General features: G+C 37.4%; 1 protein-coding gene across 2 annotated transcripts in view; it reads left to right on the forward strand.

Annotated features, from left to right (window-relative positions):
- Window positions 1–3,187: 3,187 nt before the first annotated feature.
- The window catches only part of LOC139980398 (uncharacterized), a 71,633-nt gene continuing 52,445 nt past the window's right edge, over window positions 3,188–22,375 (forward strand). Inside the window, exon 1 of one of the 2 annotated variants that reach the window (XM_071992036.1) lies at window positions 3,188–4,387. In XM_071992036.1, the coding sequence (XP_071848137.1) occupies window positions 3,694–4,387 (694 nt within the window). In that variant the 5' untranslated portion in view covers window positions 3,188–3,693. The remainder of the gene's footprint in view (window positions 4,388–22,375) is intronic. The other variant, XM_071992035.1, reaches the window with a different exon arrangement.

A 22,375-nucleotide genomic window follows, 5' to 3' on the forward strand; every position in this document is an offset into this window, starting at 1 on the left:
AAAACTATTTAATTCACCTTGATTGTGGCATAATAGAATTGGGTCTGACAAGATGGTTTCCTATCTGCTTCCTGTGTTTTATGGAGTAATTTGTTCTCTGGTGATGCCCTGGTTATAGTGAATGATGGAGAATAACATGTGGAAGTGTTCAAAGAAGAAGGGCTACGAAATAAAACATACCTCAGTCTATGCATACTGTACATGTCTGACAATCAAGTTGCCTGACAACCAGAATGTGGCTGGCCAAAAAATAACCATGCAGTGGCACAATCACCATTATTGTACCTGGGAAAGGGGCGCTAACATGAAAGTTGCCAGTATTAATGGATTGTGAGAACGGTTACAAAACTGGTAGGAAACAAAACTAAGGAGGAAGACAAAGGGAGAGACTGTTGCAAATGTGACTATGGGGAGGGGGAGGTGAGGAAACATGAGAGGGACATTTCAGATATGGAAGGAATGGGAGTTTGGAAGAATTGTTTGTAAACACAAGAGGGGCAGGGGGGGGCGGCGGAAGGGGGAAAGGGGAAAGATGTGCATGAAAATTTTGAATAAGAAGTAAGTAAGACTAGATGCAAAGTTGTCTTGGTGAGGGAATTAGTTTCTCTCCATAATTTACCAAATGATGCCACTGGCAGTTGGCATAGAGAGCTAGAATTATAACTATAGGGACTTTGACATTTGAAGATGCAGGCCTTTTATCAATTGATGGCCTTGGTGCCTTTCAACATTACTGACAAGTGCCAATATTAATTCAATTTGATGGCCTTAATATCTCTCAGTTTGTAATAGTTAAATGGCTAAGTTGTATACCTTATGGCGTAAAACAATTTCCAGGCCTGTGTCTGTCACTACTGCTTAATTTAGAGCAGCAAGTGCCTGTGAAAAGGCTTGCTCACTCATGTTTCCATTTGACGGGGGGGAAAAAAATGAAAATTCTTGCCTACTGTTAATGATATCATATTTATGCCAATATTAAATGGAGCCAGGATGAACCATTAAGATTATAGTCAGCGCTTGTGTGCAAATTAAACTATAACTTAATTTTTTCTTGCGCAAGGTCCTGGTCACACCAGCCATAATTTAAGTGAGATGTTAGCTTATTGAATGAAAGCAATTACATGCCTGAAAGTACACTGCCCTTCTATGTAGCAGGAGAAATTCAACAACATTTTCACAATATATTTCACTGCTTTTGCTTTGTACATATATGTGTCATCAGTTTATCAACAATAGGAAAAAACAAATTAGTTTTTTTGCCCTGCTTCTTAAAGCATGTGAAGCCAAATTTTTAGGTAGGTGGAACCAATTTGAAATATTCCTAAAGAGGATTCCATATCGTGCGCTGAAAGCCTTGGCAATTGACAACATCGTGCTGCAGTGATTTTCTGTGCAAAGAGAGTTATTGGTACTCTTCTACTGGATAGTATATGTGCACTTGAGGATAGATGTTGGGAATGAGGGGGAGGGAAAGAGATTGTGGCCCAAGTCCAGAGAAGATTCTTTTCATGATGTTGTCACTAACATAGAAAAGAACCAAAGTTCTCATGAATTTATGAAGATAAAGTGAACTGAGTCATTTGATCCGATGAGAGAGTGATATCTGCGCTGCAACAATTGTCCCTAAGCTCGGAAAAGCTATTTGTAAGCAACACGAGAGCACTAACTATTTACCTAAAGGTATTCTGGATATATCAGACCTTGTGGTGGTCTGCATCATCAGTATCAGAGCTATTGGGACTGCACAGGTGTCAGTTCTCTTATATGAGAGTGTACCAGTGGTTTAAAAGTTATACACCCCCAGTGAACCCAAGGTAGTTAAGAACTCAGACCTGATGGTGGTCTGTGTCAGTATAGGTGATTAGGTAATTAAGACCCAAGATAGTTAGCATCAGACTCAGGTGCCAGTTCTCTTATGAGAGTGTACCAGTGTTTTAAGAGTTATACACCATTGTGAGTTCTTATAGTTTAGAACTCAGACCTGATAGTGGTCTGTGTCAGTATATCAAGCCTAATAATATTCTACATTAGTATCAGACTGGTTAGATCGCTCAGGTGTCATTATACTACTGATGGAAGTGTATCAGTGTACCTTTACAGTTTAGTAGATCACCAGCTAACGTAAGACCCAAGGTAGTCAGTATCAGACTCAGGTACCAATTCACCTGTACAGTAGTTCAGTGTATTTGGTATAAATTGAAAACTCTCTAGTTCCTTGTCAAGATATTCTATGTCAGACCTGGTAGAGGGCTTGGTGAGTTTCCTGTGTGACCTATTGAATGTGCTTCTGAACGTTTCACTTTGGCTATAAATGGAGGTGGAGTGTCAGTGTAAAGATATGGTACGGTTGCCAGCGTCAGACCCAAGGTAGTCAGTATCAGACCTGACAGACCATTATTATTATTCTCAGAACTTTGCCAATGCACCTATTAATGAAGTAAAGTAAATGTGTAAATCGAAAAATCATCCCTATGGTACCAGTATGGAACATATCAATCTGCCAGTCTCAATTCTCAACAAGTTCATACTAGCCAGAAAAAAGATACTCAATGATCACAAATTTGAGGTGCTACCGACACCTTCTTAAGAGATAATTCTGGGCAGATCTCGAAAGAAATCAGGCCGGATTTGTATTTGTAGATCCGGCCGGAACTGGAACCGGATGGTTTTTTTCATTGTCCAGCCGGATAGTCCTTCTGAATTGGATATCTAGTGTATCTCTACTAAGTAGTATACAGTATGACTATACTTGACTAAGTTGATGGACACAATTATCACCACACTGTGGCTATATGTGGTACACATTACCAGAAATTTGGACAGTCTGAAATTGATAAAGTGCTTTAAAGTTTCTATTTTTAGAAATTTACATAACTGATAGTGCAAATTCAAGGTTACCTTTTTTTACAGGTACTCCTATTTCTCTCTGTTTCTTTCCTTCTTGATGAAATAAGTGTAACTGTTGTTTAGATTCTCCTGGATATCATCTAGAATTGTTAACAGTTTAGATGGATTTTTCATAACTTTTTCAATGGTTTTCGTCCGCTGGCATCTGGTCCTGATTGAGGACGCTCAACCACACACAGACATTGTGTCTCATAACTTTCCACACAGCCTCTATCCACAACAGAGCTTCCTGTTATTCTTATGTCTTGCTTCCAGATGGTGTTAAGCTTTCAGCAAGAAAGAAAAGGTATCGTTAATCTTTTTAAGACTAAAAGTCTATCAAGTATGGCTTGCTGTTAGTATTGGTTTCTATTTGTGACTTGAAGAAAAATTTAAAAAAGAAGCAATATTACTTTCACAAAAAGAAAAGGAGAGTTGTTGGAGAATTGTTCATTTCATAATTGTCCTGATTGGGTCATCTCGATGAAGTGAAGCGATTCAAACCTATTTCCGATCATTCAGGAAGGAAAATAGATACGGGAAAACACCCAATCAGATTGGATGATTTGTTTTGGTACCAGGTTTGTTCGTTGCTTGAAGACTGATCTGTTCGTCATCGTCTCAGTTACAGGAACTATTGTAGCACTTCTGACTAGACAGTTGTGTGACTAACTTGATATCGTGTTTATATTTGCCTAGCACTGTTTCTTAGCATTCAAACTCTCACAGTGTTTGAATCTCTGTCCCAACATTGGACACATTATTCTTCGTCTTGGCAAGGATTTGTATGTTTCCAGCTATCAAAAAATGGAGTTCGAAATTGTTGTGGACAACTCTGAAATGAGTGAAGATTATCCCCGGTATGACCAGCCGAGTGGTGAACTTCTGAGTATGGAAGGAAGTGCAGATACGCCACAGACAGGGAACCTCGGCAGTGATGACAGGGGCTCGGATTCCTGCCAGGCTCTGGATAATAATGCCTTGCTAGATCTGAACATGAACGGTGGTGACCTGGATGACGATGGTGGTGTGGAGAGACAAGAGGGGGTAGAATCAGATGGCGTGGAGAAGAGGGAGGAGGACGAGGGCTTGGATTCTTGCCAGGCCCTGGATAATAATGCCTTACTAGATCTGAACATGAATGATGATGACCCGAATAATCATGTTGGTGTGGAGGGACAAGAGAGGGTAGAATCAGATGGCGTGGAGAAGAGGGAGGAGGACGAGGGCTTGGATTCTTGCCAGGCCCTGGATAATAATGCCTTACTAGATCTGAACATGAATGATGATGACCCGAATAATCATGTTGGTGTGGAGGGACAAGAGAGGGTAGATTCAGATGGTGTGAAGAAGAGTGAGGAGGAGGAAGATGCTATTGACACAGTTGGGGTTCAGATGGATCTCAACGATGAAAGCAAAACAGATCAGGTAACGGATATTGACTACAAAACACAGGACGAGGAGGAGCAAAAGGACCAGATAACCTTTGGGAAACAAGGTGGTAAGCAGTATATACCTTTTGCGTAGAAGTTAAATGATTTTTAAATCGATATTTAAGTTTAACGATCTGACGTGCGTAGTAGCATTAATGCGAAAGCATAATAGCCTTGATGTACATGAAAGTGTGACGAAAGATAGTTCTATGAACAAGCTGTAAACTGTTTAAAGATCAGCTGGCACTTGGTATCGTACAGATTCTTTTATCTGAGTTAGTTATTGTCAAGACAGGTATATATGTGCTGTAAGTTGTTTTAATTACATGCTCTAATTGCATACAATTCTACTTAAGTATGACATTAATTGCTGTTGCTAATGGTGACAGAATTTTAGCTTCAAATTTCGAAGTCACTTACATAGAAGATAAGAGGCCAGTTGTTTAGCACATTGCAATGACCATAGGCTCAGTAATGTAGTGTGTCAATGGTAGGTCTGCTTGAGTTTCATCCATATCAAGTAGCTTTGTGCAAAATCTCAGCTATCAATTTATTGACAATCTGTGACAAAGAAAAGGAAGTCTTGATAGTTGATAAACTAAAAATGTAGAAATTGGATGAAACAAATCTTCCATGAGCCCTCGTACAATATTCAACACTCTCTTCCCATCAGGTAAATTACAGTGAACCTCAACAGTGTGGGGAACATTTTAAGCTCCCCCTGTGTGGTCAAAGCATCTGCAAAACAAGCATCTAGACACATATATATATATATGCATTGGATGGACAAATGCTAATCCAAAGCTCTATAAATAAAGTCTCGCAACCTCTGCTGGAGTTGTAACTTACCATGATACTAACTGAAAGAATCTTCCACTGCTAACTTTGGATTCACATATTTTTGAGGCATACTATCATGGCACCCCACCAGGTGCCAATCAGTTTCACAGTAGTGAGCTTGACTGTAAATGTTTTGCATATTATGTACAGGTTTTTTTTTACCTGTTAATAAATTTTGCAGAGCTGTCAGATCTGTATGATATTTTGTGGCCTAAGGGAAATATGACTCCAGCAACAGTATGTTGCCCAGCTGAACTTGGAGGTACCTGGTGGAACTTGGAGGTACCTGGTAATATAAACTTACTCGAGAGTGACCCTCAGGATCGATTTATCTCTCAAAGAACTTATATAACTTACAATATTCTAGAGGTAATTGGAAAAGAAACTTAGGTGCGAAGAGCAACACGAGACTGACTCGTAATTTAGGTACAAATACTGTAAGTGATGTATACAAACTGTACCAAAACAAGGGATACAAGAGGTAAACTTTACATCTGTATAGTGTGTCATCTGGTTGATGAAACTTAAGAGTATATTGTATAGGAGAGGGAAAAGACCCTATCAATGTTCACTTCTCCCCCCCCCCCCTTCCCGCCCTGGCCTTTTCCCTCTTTCTTCCCTCTGCATATCCCCTCCTATCAAGTCTTACAGCTATATATATATACAAATTTATAACTGATACAATGTAGCTAATAGCTAGCTGAATAGCATACTCTGTACGTTGGAAACTTGAAGTAAATTTAGCATTGCATATCCTCACACCATAATCCTAAATTGTAGTGTTGCACATTATAGCTTAAAGCTAAATAAGTTTGATAAGTAACTATTTGATCATATAGCACTGTGCACCCCTCCCCCTTTTCAACCCTACCCAAAAACTTAAAAAGTAGTTGTCAAGGTAACCTCTCATGAAGACCTAATTATGCAGAGCCCTGCATGAGAATCTACTCCAACAAACCCAGGGCTACACCTGTCCTTGATAATTTAATTAATTTGTTAATTTCGTTGCTACTAACTTTACAAAAGTGAACATCGGTGTCAAGTAAGACATGCAAATTAACTTTAAACAAAGTTAATTCACAGATATCAGTCATTAACTTTTTGCAAACAAAAACATGTATGACGAGTTGTGTTTTACTATATGTATCCAAAACACAAACTTCAGTGGATAACATTCAAATGCAGTATCTCTTTGCTTATGAAGTTTATACAATAGCTGCCCCTTGTTTGCACCAGATGCATTCAACAATTCACCAAGAGAAGATATATTTGAATGCCTGCTTCATAATGAGAGAAATATGAATTGTTGGGGAGCACAGGACTCTGTATAGGGACAAATATTACTCCCAAGAGAAACTGCCCGGTAAATAAGTTGAAACTATTGTCTGTAAGTCTTGTTGGGTGGTTGCCAGTGCTATATGTTAAAGGAGAAGTGTGGCAGAAACATATGATACAATAGTGGTAGAAATTGTATATATAGTGAGAATTGAGAGGTAGAAATAATATATAGTGAGAATTTTATGCTATGTGGCCCTTTTCTCCAACCAATATTTTTCTGTAGCCCTTTTTAATAATTAATTGAAAATCCCTGTCATACTATAGGGCAATGGAAGAGGGAGGGGAGGGAGGGGGGTGTTTGTATGCTGCTTTCACCATATTGGAAGATGCTCAAGTCGAATCATATTACCTAGAGCTGTCTTAATAATGGGATAGGGTTTTTTAATGTAGGTCTGGTATTTGAATATATGAGCCTCTAAATCTGGTTGATCTTGTAGGTTTTCATTACTAACAGTTGTGGAGAAATTTATCAATGCTTTTGTAGAGCATTGCAAACAGTCAATTACTAAACCAGAATACTTTATTTGGTTAAAGAATACCAAAACCCACAACAAATATTGTAAGCTTATATATTACGAAAATTTTGGTTCACAGAGCCATAGTAAGCTTCTACCAGTATGCAAAGTCATAAACCTATGGATGATATGTTATTCAAGTTGTAAAAATTAAAATATTGTCCTGATTGACGAAATCTCCCTGCAGATGTGAAATTTTGATTGTTAAAAGAATGAAAGATCTTTGTAGTAATATTACTATACTGTGGTTAATGTGTTGCTTTAAAGCTTGCCTGGCATTCTATACAACCCTCCACAGTAATAATCATCAAGCTATGCTGGTAGTAATGTACATACATCTGCCATGCCACTTAATACATTGCAAACACCTTGCTATCTTGGAATTATCCACCCTCTTGCCCCTCTGCCATGACTCACTACTGTGTATCTACTCTGTTCACTGTTCGCCTGAATGCATAATTTGTCCCTCATCCGTGAATAAAAGAGGAAAAAGCTTAAAAGTATGCTGCTTTAATAGTGAAATCATGGAAAGGAAATTCATTCAGCAGAAAACAGAGAAAACAGAAGCAGAAAGCAAGTGAAACAAGATGTTGTTTTATTATTTTTTCTGACTGAGCCCTAGGGGACTAGTCTTAGTATACAAACTAAAATTAGTATTGATTTGATAATGTTAAGAGAAAGGTCATCAATAAGGGAACCCACAAATAATGAAAAAAGAGAGAGAAAAAAGGAAAAAAAAGGATGGAAGGAAGGAGATAAAAATATGAGATATATATGTATCCAAATAACAAGAATTTGTAGTGGATAGTATTTGTTTTGAAAAATACTGTACTCTAATGCTGTACATAACTTAACAGCAAATGTTCAAGGTGTTATGTTCATGTATTAGTAAGTGTCAATATTACTGATGAATGCAAGAGACCTTGTAAATTTACTTTGTTCCTCTCGTTCCTGTCTCTGACTTAGCATATGCTCGGAAGAAACAGTTTGAAAAATGTAGTTGGTCTTCTGCAAGGTAGCTTCTGAAGGAGGAGTTAAGTGGGCAGTGTCTCAGAAGAAGGGGGGGGGGGCGAATGTACAGTAGTTTAGGTAGGTAGGAAAGTGCATATGTTAAGTCTGAGACAGGTAAGTACCGTGGCTCGTAAATACCCAAACCAGTAAGCTTTCGGGGTTTCTAGAAGACTGTAGTTTTCATGGTAAGGGATCATTACTATATGGACTTTCAGAGCCAGAGAAAGATTGGTAGGGGAGAGTGAGAGGGAGGAGGGATGTTTTGCCCTTAACCTGCCAGTGAACACAATACAGAATTTACTTCACTTCTGTCTTATCTGTGACCCCTTAAATGATGGGGTACAGCTAGAAGCTTACAAAAATACCTGGGAAGTGAGTCCTTTGTTGGTGAGGGTTGAGCATACCACAATGACACTTTACAAAGTTTTTGTAAGCTAAAGGGATTGGAGTGCATACATTGAGGGGAGACAGGTAAGAGTTGTCATTCTCAAATATCCAAGTCAGATCATCTGTCAGTTTTGCTTTGGAGGATGTGACTTTGGTATTGTGCATTTAATATCAAATAAATTCCTCATCCCTTCTATTGAACTTTACTTAGTGACATCATTCCTACAGTATCCAATAACGTGTCTCCTATGCAAATACTGTACACACCCCAGTATACGTAGAAAACGACAATTGGAAACATTTTAGCACCATGCCTATGGTGAGTCACTTAGGGTCAATTCCATTTTACTTTTGAAGTTTACCATTCCTAAGTTTGCAACGTGACTCAAACCCATGAGGTATGGACTTCCGTGAACCTGACTTCCTCGCCCCAAAAAAAGCAATTTGAAAATCTTTGCACTTTTACAAAAAGTTATGTCTTGTTTTGATTGAAGCTGATACTGTAGTGTTTGATTAAGTAACAGTTTGTTTGTTGTTGATAACCTTTTCTTATCTTTATTACAAACAAAATTGATCCATTTATTTCTTTATCTGACATATATATCCTTGAAATAAGAATGTATAATATCCTGCTTTGATGGGTTAAGAAAAATATTTTCTTTTGTCTTTGATGAATATCCTGTTGTTTTTCTTTTGCTTTCTCTTCCAGCTATGACTAACATATAATTATACATACAGATATTCCTGTTCTGGTAAAGCTCAGACAGAATAATTGTTCTAAATCTCAAATCTCTGCCAAAATTTCCCACAGCCCTGTACTTTTATTTGTGTTAGTCGTGGGAGAGAAACATGATGTTTACATATCCCTCAATTAATAGTGGATTTGGTGGGAAGGAATAACTGGGAAATAAATAAATTTAGCATTGATAAAATATACATTCATAGTAAAAACAAGTAAGAATATTAAACATCACACTAAAACTTCGAACTGTGTTTATTTATTGATTACAGACTTGCAATAATTTGGTTTCGTGTCTTCAGATGTAGTGATTGCTCAGTCTGGGACATTGGTTAACTGTTTATTGAGGACTCCCGTGTTCATATTTCGTGTTACATATATAGTAATTGGTTGACGATTTAAGCCTCTTTGAAATCATATCTAATTTTAGCAGATGAAATAACGTGATGATGACTGATGATGATTGAATATAATTCATCTTTTGATTATTTAATTAACTAATATGTGATTTGATAGGGACTCTTTTATGAAGATCACTTAGATGTCTGTGTGTCAAGCAACATTTGCTGATTTTGTTGTTTTTAATGCTTATGATGACTTTTGTCATGATGGTGATAATCTCCATGCAGTACCAGATTTCATGAAAAGTGTTTACATTATCTCAGTATCCTAATGTTCCATGTATTCTCCAGATCCCTCATATTATAACAGTATATTGTTTAATACCATATCATTACAGCATTTCTCCTCCCATATCTCCCATCCACCACCCTGCCCCCACCCACACCACCCCCTCCCCTGCCCCTTTCTTCTGTGAACAGCATCGTTTTAGTACGTAGAAATTGCTTGTCGCATTTCATATCCATATAGTCACCACTTGTCCAGCTGTTCCAAATTGCCTGAATCATAGCTGGTAGTTAATTGACACTAAGAGACAATATGCGTGGTGCCCCAAATAAATGGTTTGATATGGTTGGATGAAGTTTTATTCAAATTTATTCCTACTGATTCTCCAATGTGTGCCAGACTGTGCATAAATTGGCAGAATTTTTACCCACATTTTCAAATTTCTTTTACACTGACCAATACCCTAGGCCCCTATGGCAGTTGATTCTAAAGTCTAGTATGTCTCAGTTTGATTGGTTAGACTGACAGAAAGAACGCTTCTTGCGAACACAACTTCCTCCAAACAAAGGCTACTTTAGGGGCTCAGAATTACTCCGCTGTTGGAGGGTAAGGGACAAAGCAGAGGAAATCTCTCAGAGAAGATTGGTTCTGTCAAGTCTTGAAAGAAGATAAAGAAGATGAGTCTATTTTGGTGGGATGAGGCCAATTAGGAGTTCATGGATGGACAACTTTTGCCAAGACTTTCTTGTAGGGCCCTAACAATACAGCCTTCAACAGCTTTGACAAAGTTGTGGGGTTTCTCAACATTGCAATATATGTATATATATAGTACAGTGACCTTAACAAAAGGAATCATTTCCATATGAAATAAACGATAATAAAACGAAATAAAATAATATAAAATGAAATCAGTTTGTGTTAGTTTCATGTTGTATTATTAGAATTCATGTAGTGTTAATGGTTGACATGTCATTCAGTTTAAAAGAAGGTCTTTTAGTGAAGCGTAACAATTGTCACATCTCAAATAATTTCACAACAAATCTCTATTTTAAACATTGGGACCAACACTGATGGCCATTGAGATGGTGAGAAGACATACACACATATATACACACATAAACATGCATATAGATGTTTGTACAGTGTGCAGTAGCACAGTGAGTACACATCATAGTGAGAAGTGCAATACAGACACATTTGATGTTTTACAACCCAGTGCAAACAGCAGTTTTTACTTCATATTTGTACTTCTGTACAGTATGTGTGCCAACTCAAATATATCTTCTGGTGAATGTTTGAACAACGAGAAACATCAGCTTGCACAAAGCTTTGCTGTTTTCTTTTCCTAGGACATATTAATATTGTGATTTCTTGTATGACAACATCTTAAAGAGGGCCTTCAAAGTTTGTTTTTTAAGCAGTGATGTATAATATTGTTTTACTAACCTGCCGTACACAACTGCTGTATTTTCGCTTATAGTGCTCATCTAGCGCCATATAGCCATGACCTCAAACCATGTGACTAGTTACCTGGACTATTGTAGAGATGGACTTTAGTTGAAGACAATTTTTTTTCCGACATGTGGTTAAGTGGCATTTTATATGTCCTGCAGAAGGAAGGGTACTACAAATGAAGGTTGTGGAAAGTTACCTGTACTAGTCCACAATGCTCAAAATAATATTAAATATCGTGCAAAATTAGGTCATACTGGTAAGTTATATTACAGTGACCTACATGCAAAAGTGCCATATTAATGAGCTATGAGTCACAAACAATTTGTAGAAACATATTAGCAAAATTTCTGGGGAGGGGGACTGACCAATATTGGTCCAATAGCATTTTGTCCCTAACCCTCTTCCTCAGTCTCCTTATATATGTTAATTTTTAAGTAAACATAGCTAACATTTACATTATTGTGAATTTTTCTTCCATTCAGATTGCAAGTGTTTTCTGATGTACCAGAAACATAATTTTCATTGCTACATAAAGTACACAGCTCTGTCATCCTCGCCAGTGTTACATTCAAAGTGGTATTTTGCTAATTAGTTTTTCAAAAATGGAACAAATTCTTTGGCTTTGCCTAGATGACCAAGATCCCATAAGAAACCATTCATTAGCATTGATTGCCCTATTTAATGCTTGCCGGCAATATACTCTGGTAGGGCATTAAGTCTCTAGTTTTGCATTTCAGACTCTAAGCAGTTGGTATTCCTTGTCACATGCATGAAAAGTACTGTACAAAATGTACAGTAGGTAAAGAGATTTACTCTTTGATTATTGCAGGGAGCAACTTACATAGGAGTATATCTTGGACAGTTTTGTGCAGGCTTTACAGATCAAAGTGACTGCACATAGAATGCATAGTTTGAATGTGTCCTGAAGCAATGTGAATGAATTTAATTCTTTCCATGTATATAGATTACTATGAATTCCAAATGCTGAGCCCTGGGGCGAACATTGAGACTCATTCCCAGTAAAGATTGTATAGTTTGCAAGAGCTAGATGATGATCGGAAGACTGGTATGTTTGATAGATGATTGACTGGGCTGTTAAGATATATAATACAGAGACAGACTACGAAGGGGATCATCACTTCTTCTATATTATTACATGATCCCAGAAAATATGTAATCAAAGAAAAGAAAGGCTTTTGTTCTCATAACATAAATGGAGAAAGACCTCCCCCCTTCCCGCCGCTTCCCTCCTTGATCTCCGGAATTAATAACCAGTAGGCATTCTGCAATGTATATGAACTATGATATTCACTGGACTGTGTGATGAAGAATATGATTGATTATATCCTTCGAATAATTATCAGTTTACTCTGCTTTCGAATGATAATGTTAACCCTGACGCAGGTTCCGTGACTTTGACTTAAATGTCCTCATTTACATCCTGTTTCAGTTTTTTTTTAGTGAACCACTTTTTTGTTTGTTAGTGTACCACTATTTGTGCTGCTTCAAGGTGAAAGTTGAAATGAAATTAGGAAACTTTGAGAGTATAAATGAGTTTAAATCTTCCTTGTTGTTTCTAAAAGGTTGTTGTAGAATTAAGTTACAGTATCGAAAGACTTCATATGACAGGAAGTTTCTGACTCATATGTGCATAAACACCAGTCTCTTCCTTAAAATCTGGTTTCCATATCGTTCAGTGATGGAAACAAATCTAGGGAAAATAGTAATATTTTTGGTTCAATTCATTTTGAAACAGTTCCAAGTTAGAAAGGTTGGTGAGCTAAGATATTCACAGGAAAGGAGGAAGGTCTGTCTTAGATTAAATACACTTATTTTTTATTACTTTGGTGTGTTTGTTTCATTGAAGAGGTCATGCAATGAATCTCTTTCTTAATACTTTTAAGTGAACCTTCACAATGTGTATGTAAATGAAAGTTGAATTAGCAGTAGTGTAGGTCATGGTAGGTCATGAATAATGGAATATCCAGATGGTTGTGGTATGTTCCTTATGTTGGCTTAATTTAGTGTATTTTTCATAATTTGAAACAGTTGTGAAAGCTGAACTTCAGGCAAACATTCAGTACTGATAGGTCATGCAGAGTTTAACACAACCATACTCACACTCACACACAAATTGAATGCAGATAATGATTCTATATTGGCCAATAGCTAGATTGGTTATTTAGAATATTCATCTTGAATATGTACTCAAAAATGTCTGAAATTCTCCTTTAAGGCTAATCATCACATCAGCTTCCCTGCAGTCCACACCTAATTATTACCGTTAATCTGTTTTATAATTTCCAGTCACTCATCCAAACCATGTTCTAGTACCTTTTATAACTCTTAACAACGGGGAACCCGATGAATCAGGCCAACAGCATTTGTCACTGACAAATTCATAATAAATTGAGCTGACCTAGGTAATGGTCTGTGCTAGAATAGATAGTCCAGCCACTTTGATTGATGAGCCTTCTCTGATGCATAATTTAGGATCATTTGTCAAAACACCATAAATATGATGTAGGTATAAGTTTAAACCTGCACTGATAGTAGTGGGTTTAACAATCTGTAGCATATCAACATTAATTTAGGGCCTACTATCATCCTTTCAAAATATTCAAATATTATTAAAATGCTCAAACAGATACTAAAACTATTGACCAATAATCTAGAATGCATTGGAAATTACCTGGTTTTGATACAATGTTATGTATGTTGACTACAAGTGCATTATATCTAGAACCACTATTTTAATTTTATTTTAATTTATGAGCAGACATTTGAATGTGATATGAGGAAATGTCAGGCACACATAATTTTTTAATTTTTTTAATATTTAAATTGAAACTAAATATGATAAGTATACATCAGTGGATGTCCTTTCCAAACAAACCGTATCTGAGTGAGTCATAGATGCCCGTATAACTATTTACTATAAGGTAACCAGAAAAAGTTGCTGGTCTTTGCATGTAGACTAATGAAGGCTACAGTAAGCCATATATCTCACATACAGTACAAGTGCATACATATACACACATAGCCTTTAGTCTACTGAGCATGTATTAAACTACAGCTTCTGTGCTGTTCGAAATTTTTAATCAACAAATGGTTTGTTTTATGAAGATACATGTGCTGTCTCAACATGTAGCCATTACACGTTGCATGTAGATATATATAGCCAGTTTTAAGACATTATGAGAGTTTTTTGAATCAACGGTAGCAGAATCTTTCCAGATTGTCAAATTTTAAAGGCTTCTTTTAGGAACTTTCACAATGAATATTAATATTATCACTTTCCTGCAAATTTACTCAAAAGACAACAATATGCCTAAGTTCTGAACTGTGTTTCTTTTTTCTCGAAGTGGTCATAACTTAATAAATATTGTAAAAATATTATATCACACTTGTCTCCTCCCAACCATGACACTCTTGCCCTAATGTACCATGAAGTGCTGTCTATTGTCCCGATCTTTCCTGAGGAAAGACCTTAACAGATACATTAATTGTGACAAATATGCCACCATCCCCAAACTAAGAAGTATACTTAACTGCCTAAAAAGTTAAACCATACATTTTAACAAAATTCAATAAAACCATCTACAATTTTCATGTCATACCTTCTGACCTGTGTAAATTTGCATAATGATTAAGAATTCAGTTACAAGAAAAGGAAAAGAATATTTTCGTTCTTGAGCGATTCAAATGTTGATTCTCCACCGGTCAGCTTTTACTGATAGTATCGGCTCATCTACTGCAGTTGATTATGCTTGAACGTGACATGTTTTCGGTAAACCTTGAATTGTGCCTCCTAGTAAAAAGACTCCTGCTGCCTCTAGAAGATGTTAGAAGCATTAGAAATATTGAATGCCAAATACCTATAGGAGTTTAAAAGAGGTTGTTAAAGAAAGAAGAAGACAAAGATCTGTTTTTGTTTTGTTACACTATGATGGTTAAATCAGTTTCATTCTCTTCTTGAAAGATGGTTGGAGGAATGGTGTATACCTGGTTCTATGATGAACTGTATGGTATGCTATTAACATTTTTGATTATTTAGCAAAAGAAAATCATAGGACAAGTTCTGATTAAGTAGGTTTCAATAGGTTCAAGAAAAGTTTAGACTGCACAACAAGCTTATTTTCATGCAGTTGTTTGGTGCTCATATACAGGTAGTGTAACCTTGGAGAATTTAAGAAAAGTAAGTTCTTTTTGCTGTTTGAAAAGCTAGTAAGAAAGTGAAAATATTTTGGGTAATAATAATTTTAAAAAAATGATAAAAACTTGTTAGATAATTATGATCTTTTATGAATCCTATTGGTATGATTCCTGATTCCATACATACGTTTTTAGAAAATTGTAAATTGTTAATGATATGTGAAAACTGTTGTGCTCATCTGTAAAATTTAGGTGTTTATTGTTCATTAAGAAATTTTGCTTTGACGTACATGTAAAAGCTGGATAAAGTTCTTTCTTATGGTGGTAGCCATACTTTTTAAGTGGCATAGTCCTCAAGCTATGAGATGTACCAGTCAATTAAAACAATTTGCCATGAAAATGAGTAGCATTTACTCTAATTCTAACAGTGTCATTATAAGCTATTTGCATCTTCAAAATATTCTCTGTCATATTAAGCCTTAAAAGATTGTCTCTTACAGACCAAGTTTTTAAAAGTAATTTTTGTTGTAATTTGTCAAGTGACTACTTTCCGGAGGAAGAGGCGCATCTTTAATGAGAATTTACGTCAGATAAGAAGATGGAGACGCAATATATCTTTGGTAGCTGAATTAGTTCCCTTCGAGGAACCCCTTAAGGTTTATGGATAAGTAGACTTTCACAGGCCTCGTACATAATGTTGGAGCCGTCTTCCCAATGATGCATTGCACTGTGTATAATTTACCAGTTTGATTGCTTTTGATTTACAGTAGTTTTACGCACCAGTTCAGTGTCAAGGAGATGTACTACACAGATGTACGGTACATGTTGCGCTTCTGTTATAATGAGTGTTGATTGGGTGGGGGGGGAGGGGAGGGGGGAAGGAGAAACATTGTTAGCAACAAACATGGTACCTGCCAATAAATGTATTGCTTGTATCTGTTGCAGTACTTACTATAGTTAAACTATGTACAGTAGGTCCTAGAGTGACAAATATAGTCTTTATTATTGTGCATATAATTATCACAAGCTCATTAGTTTGTAGTAGAAATTGAGTATAATTGTTTTCACTAATGTAATTATTGGACTTTTCATGACTCAAAGGTATTGGCAAAACAGTACATTATCATGATTATGTGTGTAAACTATTAGTGCCAGAAAAGATCATTTTAAAAGCCAATTATTGAGATGGATATCTGTTTGTTTCTATTCATAAGGGAATGCATGAATTATGCTGCTGTAAAGGTTGGGCATAATGTCAGCTGTGCAATCGTCACATGGTATATGGCTAAGTTTACTCTTCAGTAGAACGGTAGGTAAATCATTCAATGGTGACCTTGGTTGGATCTGTGTACTGCCTCCTTACGGTATCCGGACGGATCAACAACGATGACGACGATAGTGACCCTGAAGAGGGTCACTGTGGTGCAGTGTCAGAATGTCAATAATTGTAGTAGGAATATGTACAGTAGTTTAGAGTGCGTGTTCATAGGAGACAGGTAAGTGTGTCAGATTTGTAAAATATCCAAAACTAGTAAGTTTCACCTGTGTCGATTCATTGCACCAGATATGGGGGACAATTCAATACTGGAGACATTTCAATGCCAGAGCCTGTTATTCTATAGTCAATAGTCCTCTCACTATATGTCATGTATACCTCATTCTCACCATTTAGCCCACAATAATTCTGAGTCTATGATGGCTGAGACCAGCCCACCACGCACACCTCGCGATGAAAAAGACAGTGGTGGTAAGTTTGGAATGAAGTGTTGCTCCCGATGCATATTCATTAATGCATATTCATTAATGATGCTCGCTGACACATACTCAGCAACGTTTGCCGTGCTTTCTTAACTTTCTCAATTCACACCAGCTTTGCTTTGAGATTTTATTACTCACAGAATCTGGAAATACAATCCTCCGATTCTATTCTGATCTATTCTCTCTCCCTCTACTTTATCAAATGATTCCACCCTTAAAGTTGCCTATTAGAACACCAAAGATAGTTTGCAGATATGTACCTATCCACCTTCCTTTTAACACTTTTCCCCTAGATTTTCTTTAACATGCACGACCCATGCAGTGAGTGGTAGGATCTGTCCTGCCAGGAGCTTCCCACCCTGCTGATATAGCATTTAAATAATATTTACTAATTTTCTTTCTCATGTTATATCCTGGAAACTTCAGGTTGTAGATTCGCTTGAAAAAAATTGTGCCAACATAGCTAATAGATGGTGTTACAGTAGATTATGATAAGTGCATTAGAACAAAAAGAAGGGGGTTGCTAGGGTCGGGATGTGGGAGGAGGGTAGGGCCTGCATATGGTACAATCCGTACTTAAATTGGCATAACAAAAGTTTGCAGTGAGTAACATTTGAGTCTCACAGCCAAAGCAAGCAGTATTGACGAAATCTTTGCAACGACTCAATTACATTCATGATATAACAATATATACTGGAAAGATAATTACTGTTGATCAGAGGCACTTTCCTTGTCAGAAAAATGATATGGGGAAAAACTTGCCAATTTATGCAAATATTAATCAGAAAGTTTCAACCTCAGGCTCTGTGTTGAATTTATGTGATCTGTGTTGAATTTATGTGATCCTTGTTGCCTTGGCATACTACAATAATGCTATCAAGTTACAATGATTTACTATCTGATCTGCCTTTGACAACACGCATATGTTAATTAACTAATTAATTAACTAAGTACAATACTGTAGGTCTACCAGTCTTTCCATTTACTCTCCTGTGATCAAGATTTTGTCTCATATTCCCAAGTTTCCAACCTTAATTTTCTTGCTTCGTGTGTGACTCTTGCTATCAAGGTTTTGCTCTCAGAACTAATATCATTGAAGTGAAGAGGTGTATATTAGGAGACAGATAATCATATAACTTGTGTGCATTGATGCCTCTTGATTATAGATCATTGCTTTCTTGACTTATTCATGGTTAAGTTGAATTTATATGAGGAATATGAAAAATTCACTTGAATAATATGATTTCAGGGTCAGGGGAAGGGTGGTGGTAGAGGACCATGTCTCCCCCCCATTTATTATTTTCAAAGCAATATGATTTTCATAAGGACATGGAATTGCCGTAGGATTTGGCTTGGAATCCCCCACCCCATTTCAAATATTTTTGTAGGGTCCATGGGCTTTTACATGCATATTGTTGGGCAGTTGAAATAGAGATAAGGGAGGGGGGGGGGTTTGTCTCATAATTAACTCTGCAAACAAGCAGAAAAACTGTCAAATAAATGAAATATGTTGAGTAGGGCAAATTTGAATAAAGAAAGAGCAATCTTCTATCCTCTTTTGTGTCCTGATAGTATATTGCACAAGGAGTTATAATTTGTGATATTTTAATAAGCATTATAGCTCAGGGAGATAAATAGAGCAGCTATCCGAATAGATCTACTATTAAAAGCCTAACTGTATAAGTATGTATAGACTTGTACCATAGATGTACCCTTAATAAAGCCTATCGATGTAGTTCATGTTACATGATATCCTCTACTTAAATAAAACCATGTTGTTATCTCGCTGCTCTTTGCAATCATACTAACTTATTTAAATTGCCCTTATCAACCCCCCTTATAGGAATGTATCTTGTTAGATGACTTACAACTGCCTTCAGATACTACAGTGGTAGATTGTAGAATGGTCTGGACCTCATAGTTCATAGTCGATATAACTCGGAAGGTACCATTTCCGTGTAAGAAATTCTGACATAAAATTCCATGACATACCAGAAAGAGGTTCTCTGTAATGAAGCAGGTTAAAGAGTTCTTCCGGTTGCTACAAAATAAAGGGCCACAGTTAGGTGAACTATAAGACCTGGAACTATTATCAAGTAATGATTGGATGGTGGTTTATTATAGAAATGAAAGTAACACTTTGTTTGAACTGTACAAATGAAAATAATAATAAGGAAGTGTTATTTTAACAAACAGTGCACATTAATATTTATTTATGCATATGATCATTCAGTTGATGGAGACCATTATAACAAATCATGAGACGTTTTAGTCCTAAGAATAATTATTTGCTCATCAGAAATGAAAGTATATTGCTGGCCTTCATATTCCTTCCTTCCTTCCTTCCTTCCTTCCTTCTTACTCTCACTCTCGGTAGCCCTTCCTCCCTTCTCCTTGCTCATCCTCCCCCCTCCCTGTCTAGATGATTCATGCTATGTGCCAGTCACTGCCATATGTAAAACCCTGACATCACAAAGCAGGGGCGTAGCCAGGATTTTCAAAGTTGTAGGCACGACTATCTGAGCGAAGCGCCACCATCGGTTGGCGCGGAGCGTACAAGAAAATTTTTGGTTTTACAAACCCCCCAGATGGCCGGAAACGGCCCTTCCCGGGTGTTCATTCTGGTTCCCTGGTCTCATGATAACTTGAGACACCTCATTCAATATCACTTTTAAACCCCAAAACAAACGAGTTAAAATAGTATGTAATGCAATACTACATAATGTATTTAAAATTAGCAAGGGACATGTACAGAGTAGTCTTACTTTTCAACTTCTGATACTTGTAGATACAAAGAAAGGCCAGAAATGTCTTTGATACAACTATAGCCAGTAATTGTCTTTGATACAACTGTAACTAGTAAATGTTTAAGTTAGCCTAATAAGAGAAGGCGAGAGCTATCCGAAGGCGAGAGCCATCTGATGCAATTTCTTCAGCACAGCATCAACGTCAATTGCAAAGTCTCTGTAGATGTCAGTAGCGTAGCCAGGATTTTTTCAGTGGGAGGGGGGCGCTGGGGGCTTGACCATTTCCTGGATGGGCGTCTTGTTACTATCTAAGCGGAGCGCCACCATGGGTTAGTGCACAGCGTACCTAAAAATTTTAGCTAAAAGGCCTCGTAGATCGTCGGAAATAACACTTCCCAAGCCTTGTAAGCAGGGTGGTCAATCCGATTTGAAACGTGGGGGGGGGGACATAAATGATTCGAGTTTTCCAGCCGCAAGTACTATCTAAGCGGAGCGCCACCAACGGTTGGCGCGCAGCGTACCAAGAAAATTTCAGATTTCAATATCTGCCAGATCGCTGGAGATGGCACTTGCCAGGCTGGATAGCAGCCATCTAGTTGCGTGATTTCGGGAGAAAATTACAAATTCGTCACTCAGGAAATCTGCAATAAAGTTCATGCGGCCTTAATTTTTGGTGGATTATTTCTGTTATTAGCGATTCCAATTGGCATCAACATTAGAATCCAGTGCAAGTTGACAAATGATGCGGCAAACTGGAAACCCCAGCCCCATTTTGCCCTATGTTTCAGGATAGAATACCCCTCACTTGTTCAAACCCATGACAACTAACAATCTGTGAATAAATTTACTTCGAAATGGGCACATTATATTACACCAAGTCGGTCAAGGAATGACCCCAGGGCCTCAGTTATAGGCCAATAGGTACGATGCCACGAAATGTCCCCGGACTTACTATAGGCAAAGGAAGCTATCCGCCACGACTGCATACATGTGCGACTGCGGTCGAAGGGTCGTTCATGAGTGGTCATCATGGAGATTCGAGACCATTCAGACCAATGATATATTTTTCGCACATGTAATTTTGTTTCGACACCCAAAATCCCAGTTGGAGGGCGACTGGGGGCGACAAGTTTTCATGGGGGATGTCGCCCCCCACGCCCCCCCCCATTGGCTACGCCACTGGTGGATGTGCATGAGTGCCAAACCGCTGAGTCTCTCTTCATTCATTGTAGAACGCATGCATGTAGTTTTTTATTCTGTGCATTGCGCTGCAAGACCTTTCAGCAGTTGCCGAAGCTATTGGCATGGTTAATCATGGTTAGTCTTAACTAGATGTTAAAAAACTGACAAGATCGGATCCTAGTCTTTTTCAGCGGGTAGAGTGTTGAATGAAACGGCACACGATAGAAATGACAGCCTAGATGACAGAAGAATAGGTCACCTAATTTAGCCATATTCTTGCTACGTTCATTTCAATAGTTTTTCCTGTCTAGACTCTTAAACTCGTCCAGCAAGCTTATGGATTTGAATTATGGGTGCTTTTAAAAAAAAAGATAACTTGGCCAAAAAAATTGTAGGCCCGGGCCTACAGTGCTACATACTGGCTACACCCTGTAGGCCCGGGCCTACAGTGCTACATACTGGCTACGCCCCTGCAAAGGTGTTGTTAAGAGTAGATAGTGATAAATATCAAATGGTGAAAAGAGTGCAATATTGTATTGAAACCATAGTTCTCGGTCCTTTGCATTGTGAATTCCAGTTTTGGTCTCACTAATGTAGTTTATATTTGAAACAAATGACATCAAGTATTGTATTCAAGACTCCTTTTTTTAGGAAACTTTGCTCGTTTGTCCCTTCGGCAGTTTGGGCTCTTTGTAAAAGTTGTCTGAACAACAGAGTTGGTTGTTCAAAACATGAAAAAGGAAAGGCTGACCGTCCGGACGATTTTATTTTAAAGCAATTGTTTCTTGAATAGAATCACCCTATATACCTCTAGGTTAGTTTTGATTGTCCAACAAGGAATTTAGTCTAATTCTCACACCACCAGACAACACTGAACAAAATCAGCAATGGTGGTTTGGTTTTGATCAAAACATTTCTATTAATATCTGAAAATATCAGCTTTTTACCATTAGTGAATGATTGAATTTATTAGGATCAGTTCTAACATATTTATTTTAATGAACAAACCTTACTGATTCTTCGTCTACGAAACTGCCCATCTGTAAGCTCAGTTTTGTTATTGGACAATGTTCGTATACTTCCCTCCCTACAAAAATGTTCATAACTTTGTGGGTTATAAAATGCAGCCTGCCCTGATGGCTGTAGGACAGACCTGGGTAACAAATATTCCATGATGAGTAATGCTGTCCATTGTTTTGGTAATATAATAAAGGCAACCTGCCAATATACACACCATGATCTAGCAAACTATTGACAGTATGATAGCATAACTGATCTAACTGGCAAGCTTTTAGTGTATAC

The sequence above is a fragment of the Apostichopus japonicus genome, chromosome 14, assembly GCF_037975245.1.
Source record: "Apostichopus japonicus isolate 1M-3 chromosome 14, ASM3797524v1, whole genome shotgun sequence".
Taxonomy (NCBI): domain Eukaryota; kingdom Metazoa; phylum Echinodermata; class Holothuroidea; order Aspidochirotida; family Stichopodidae; genus Apostichopus; species Apostichopus japonicus.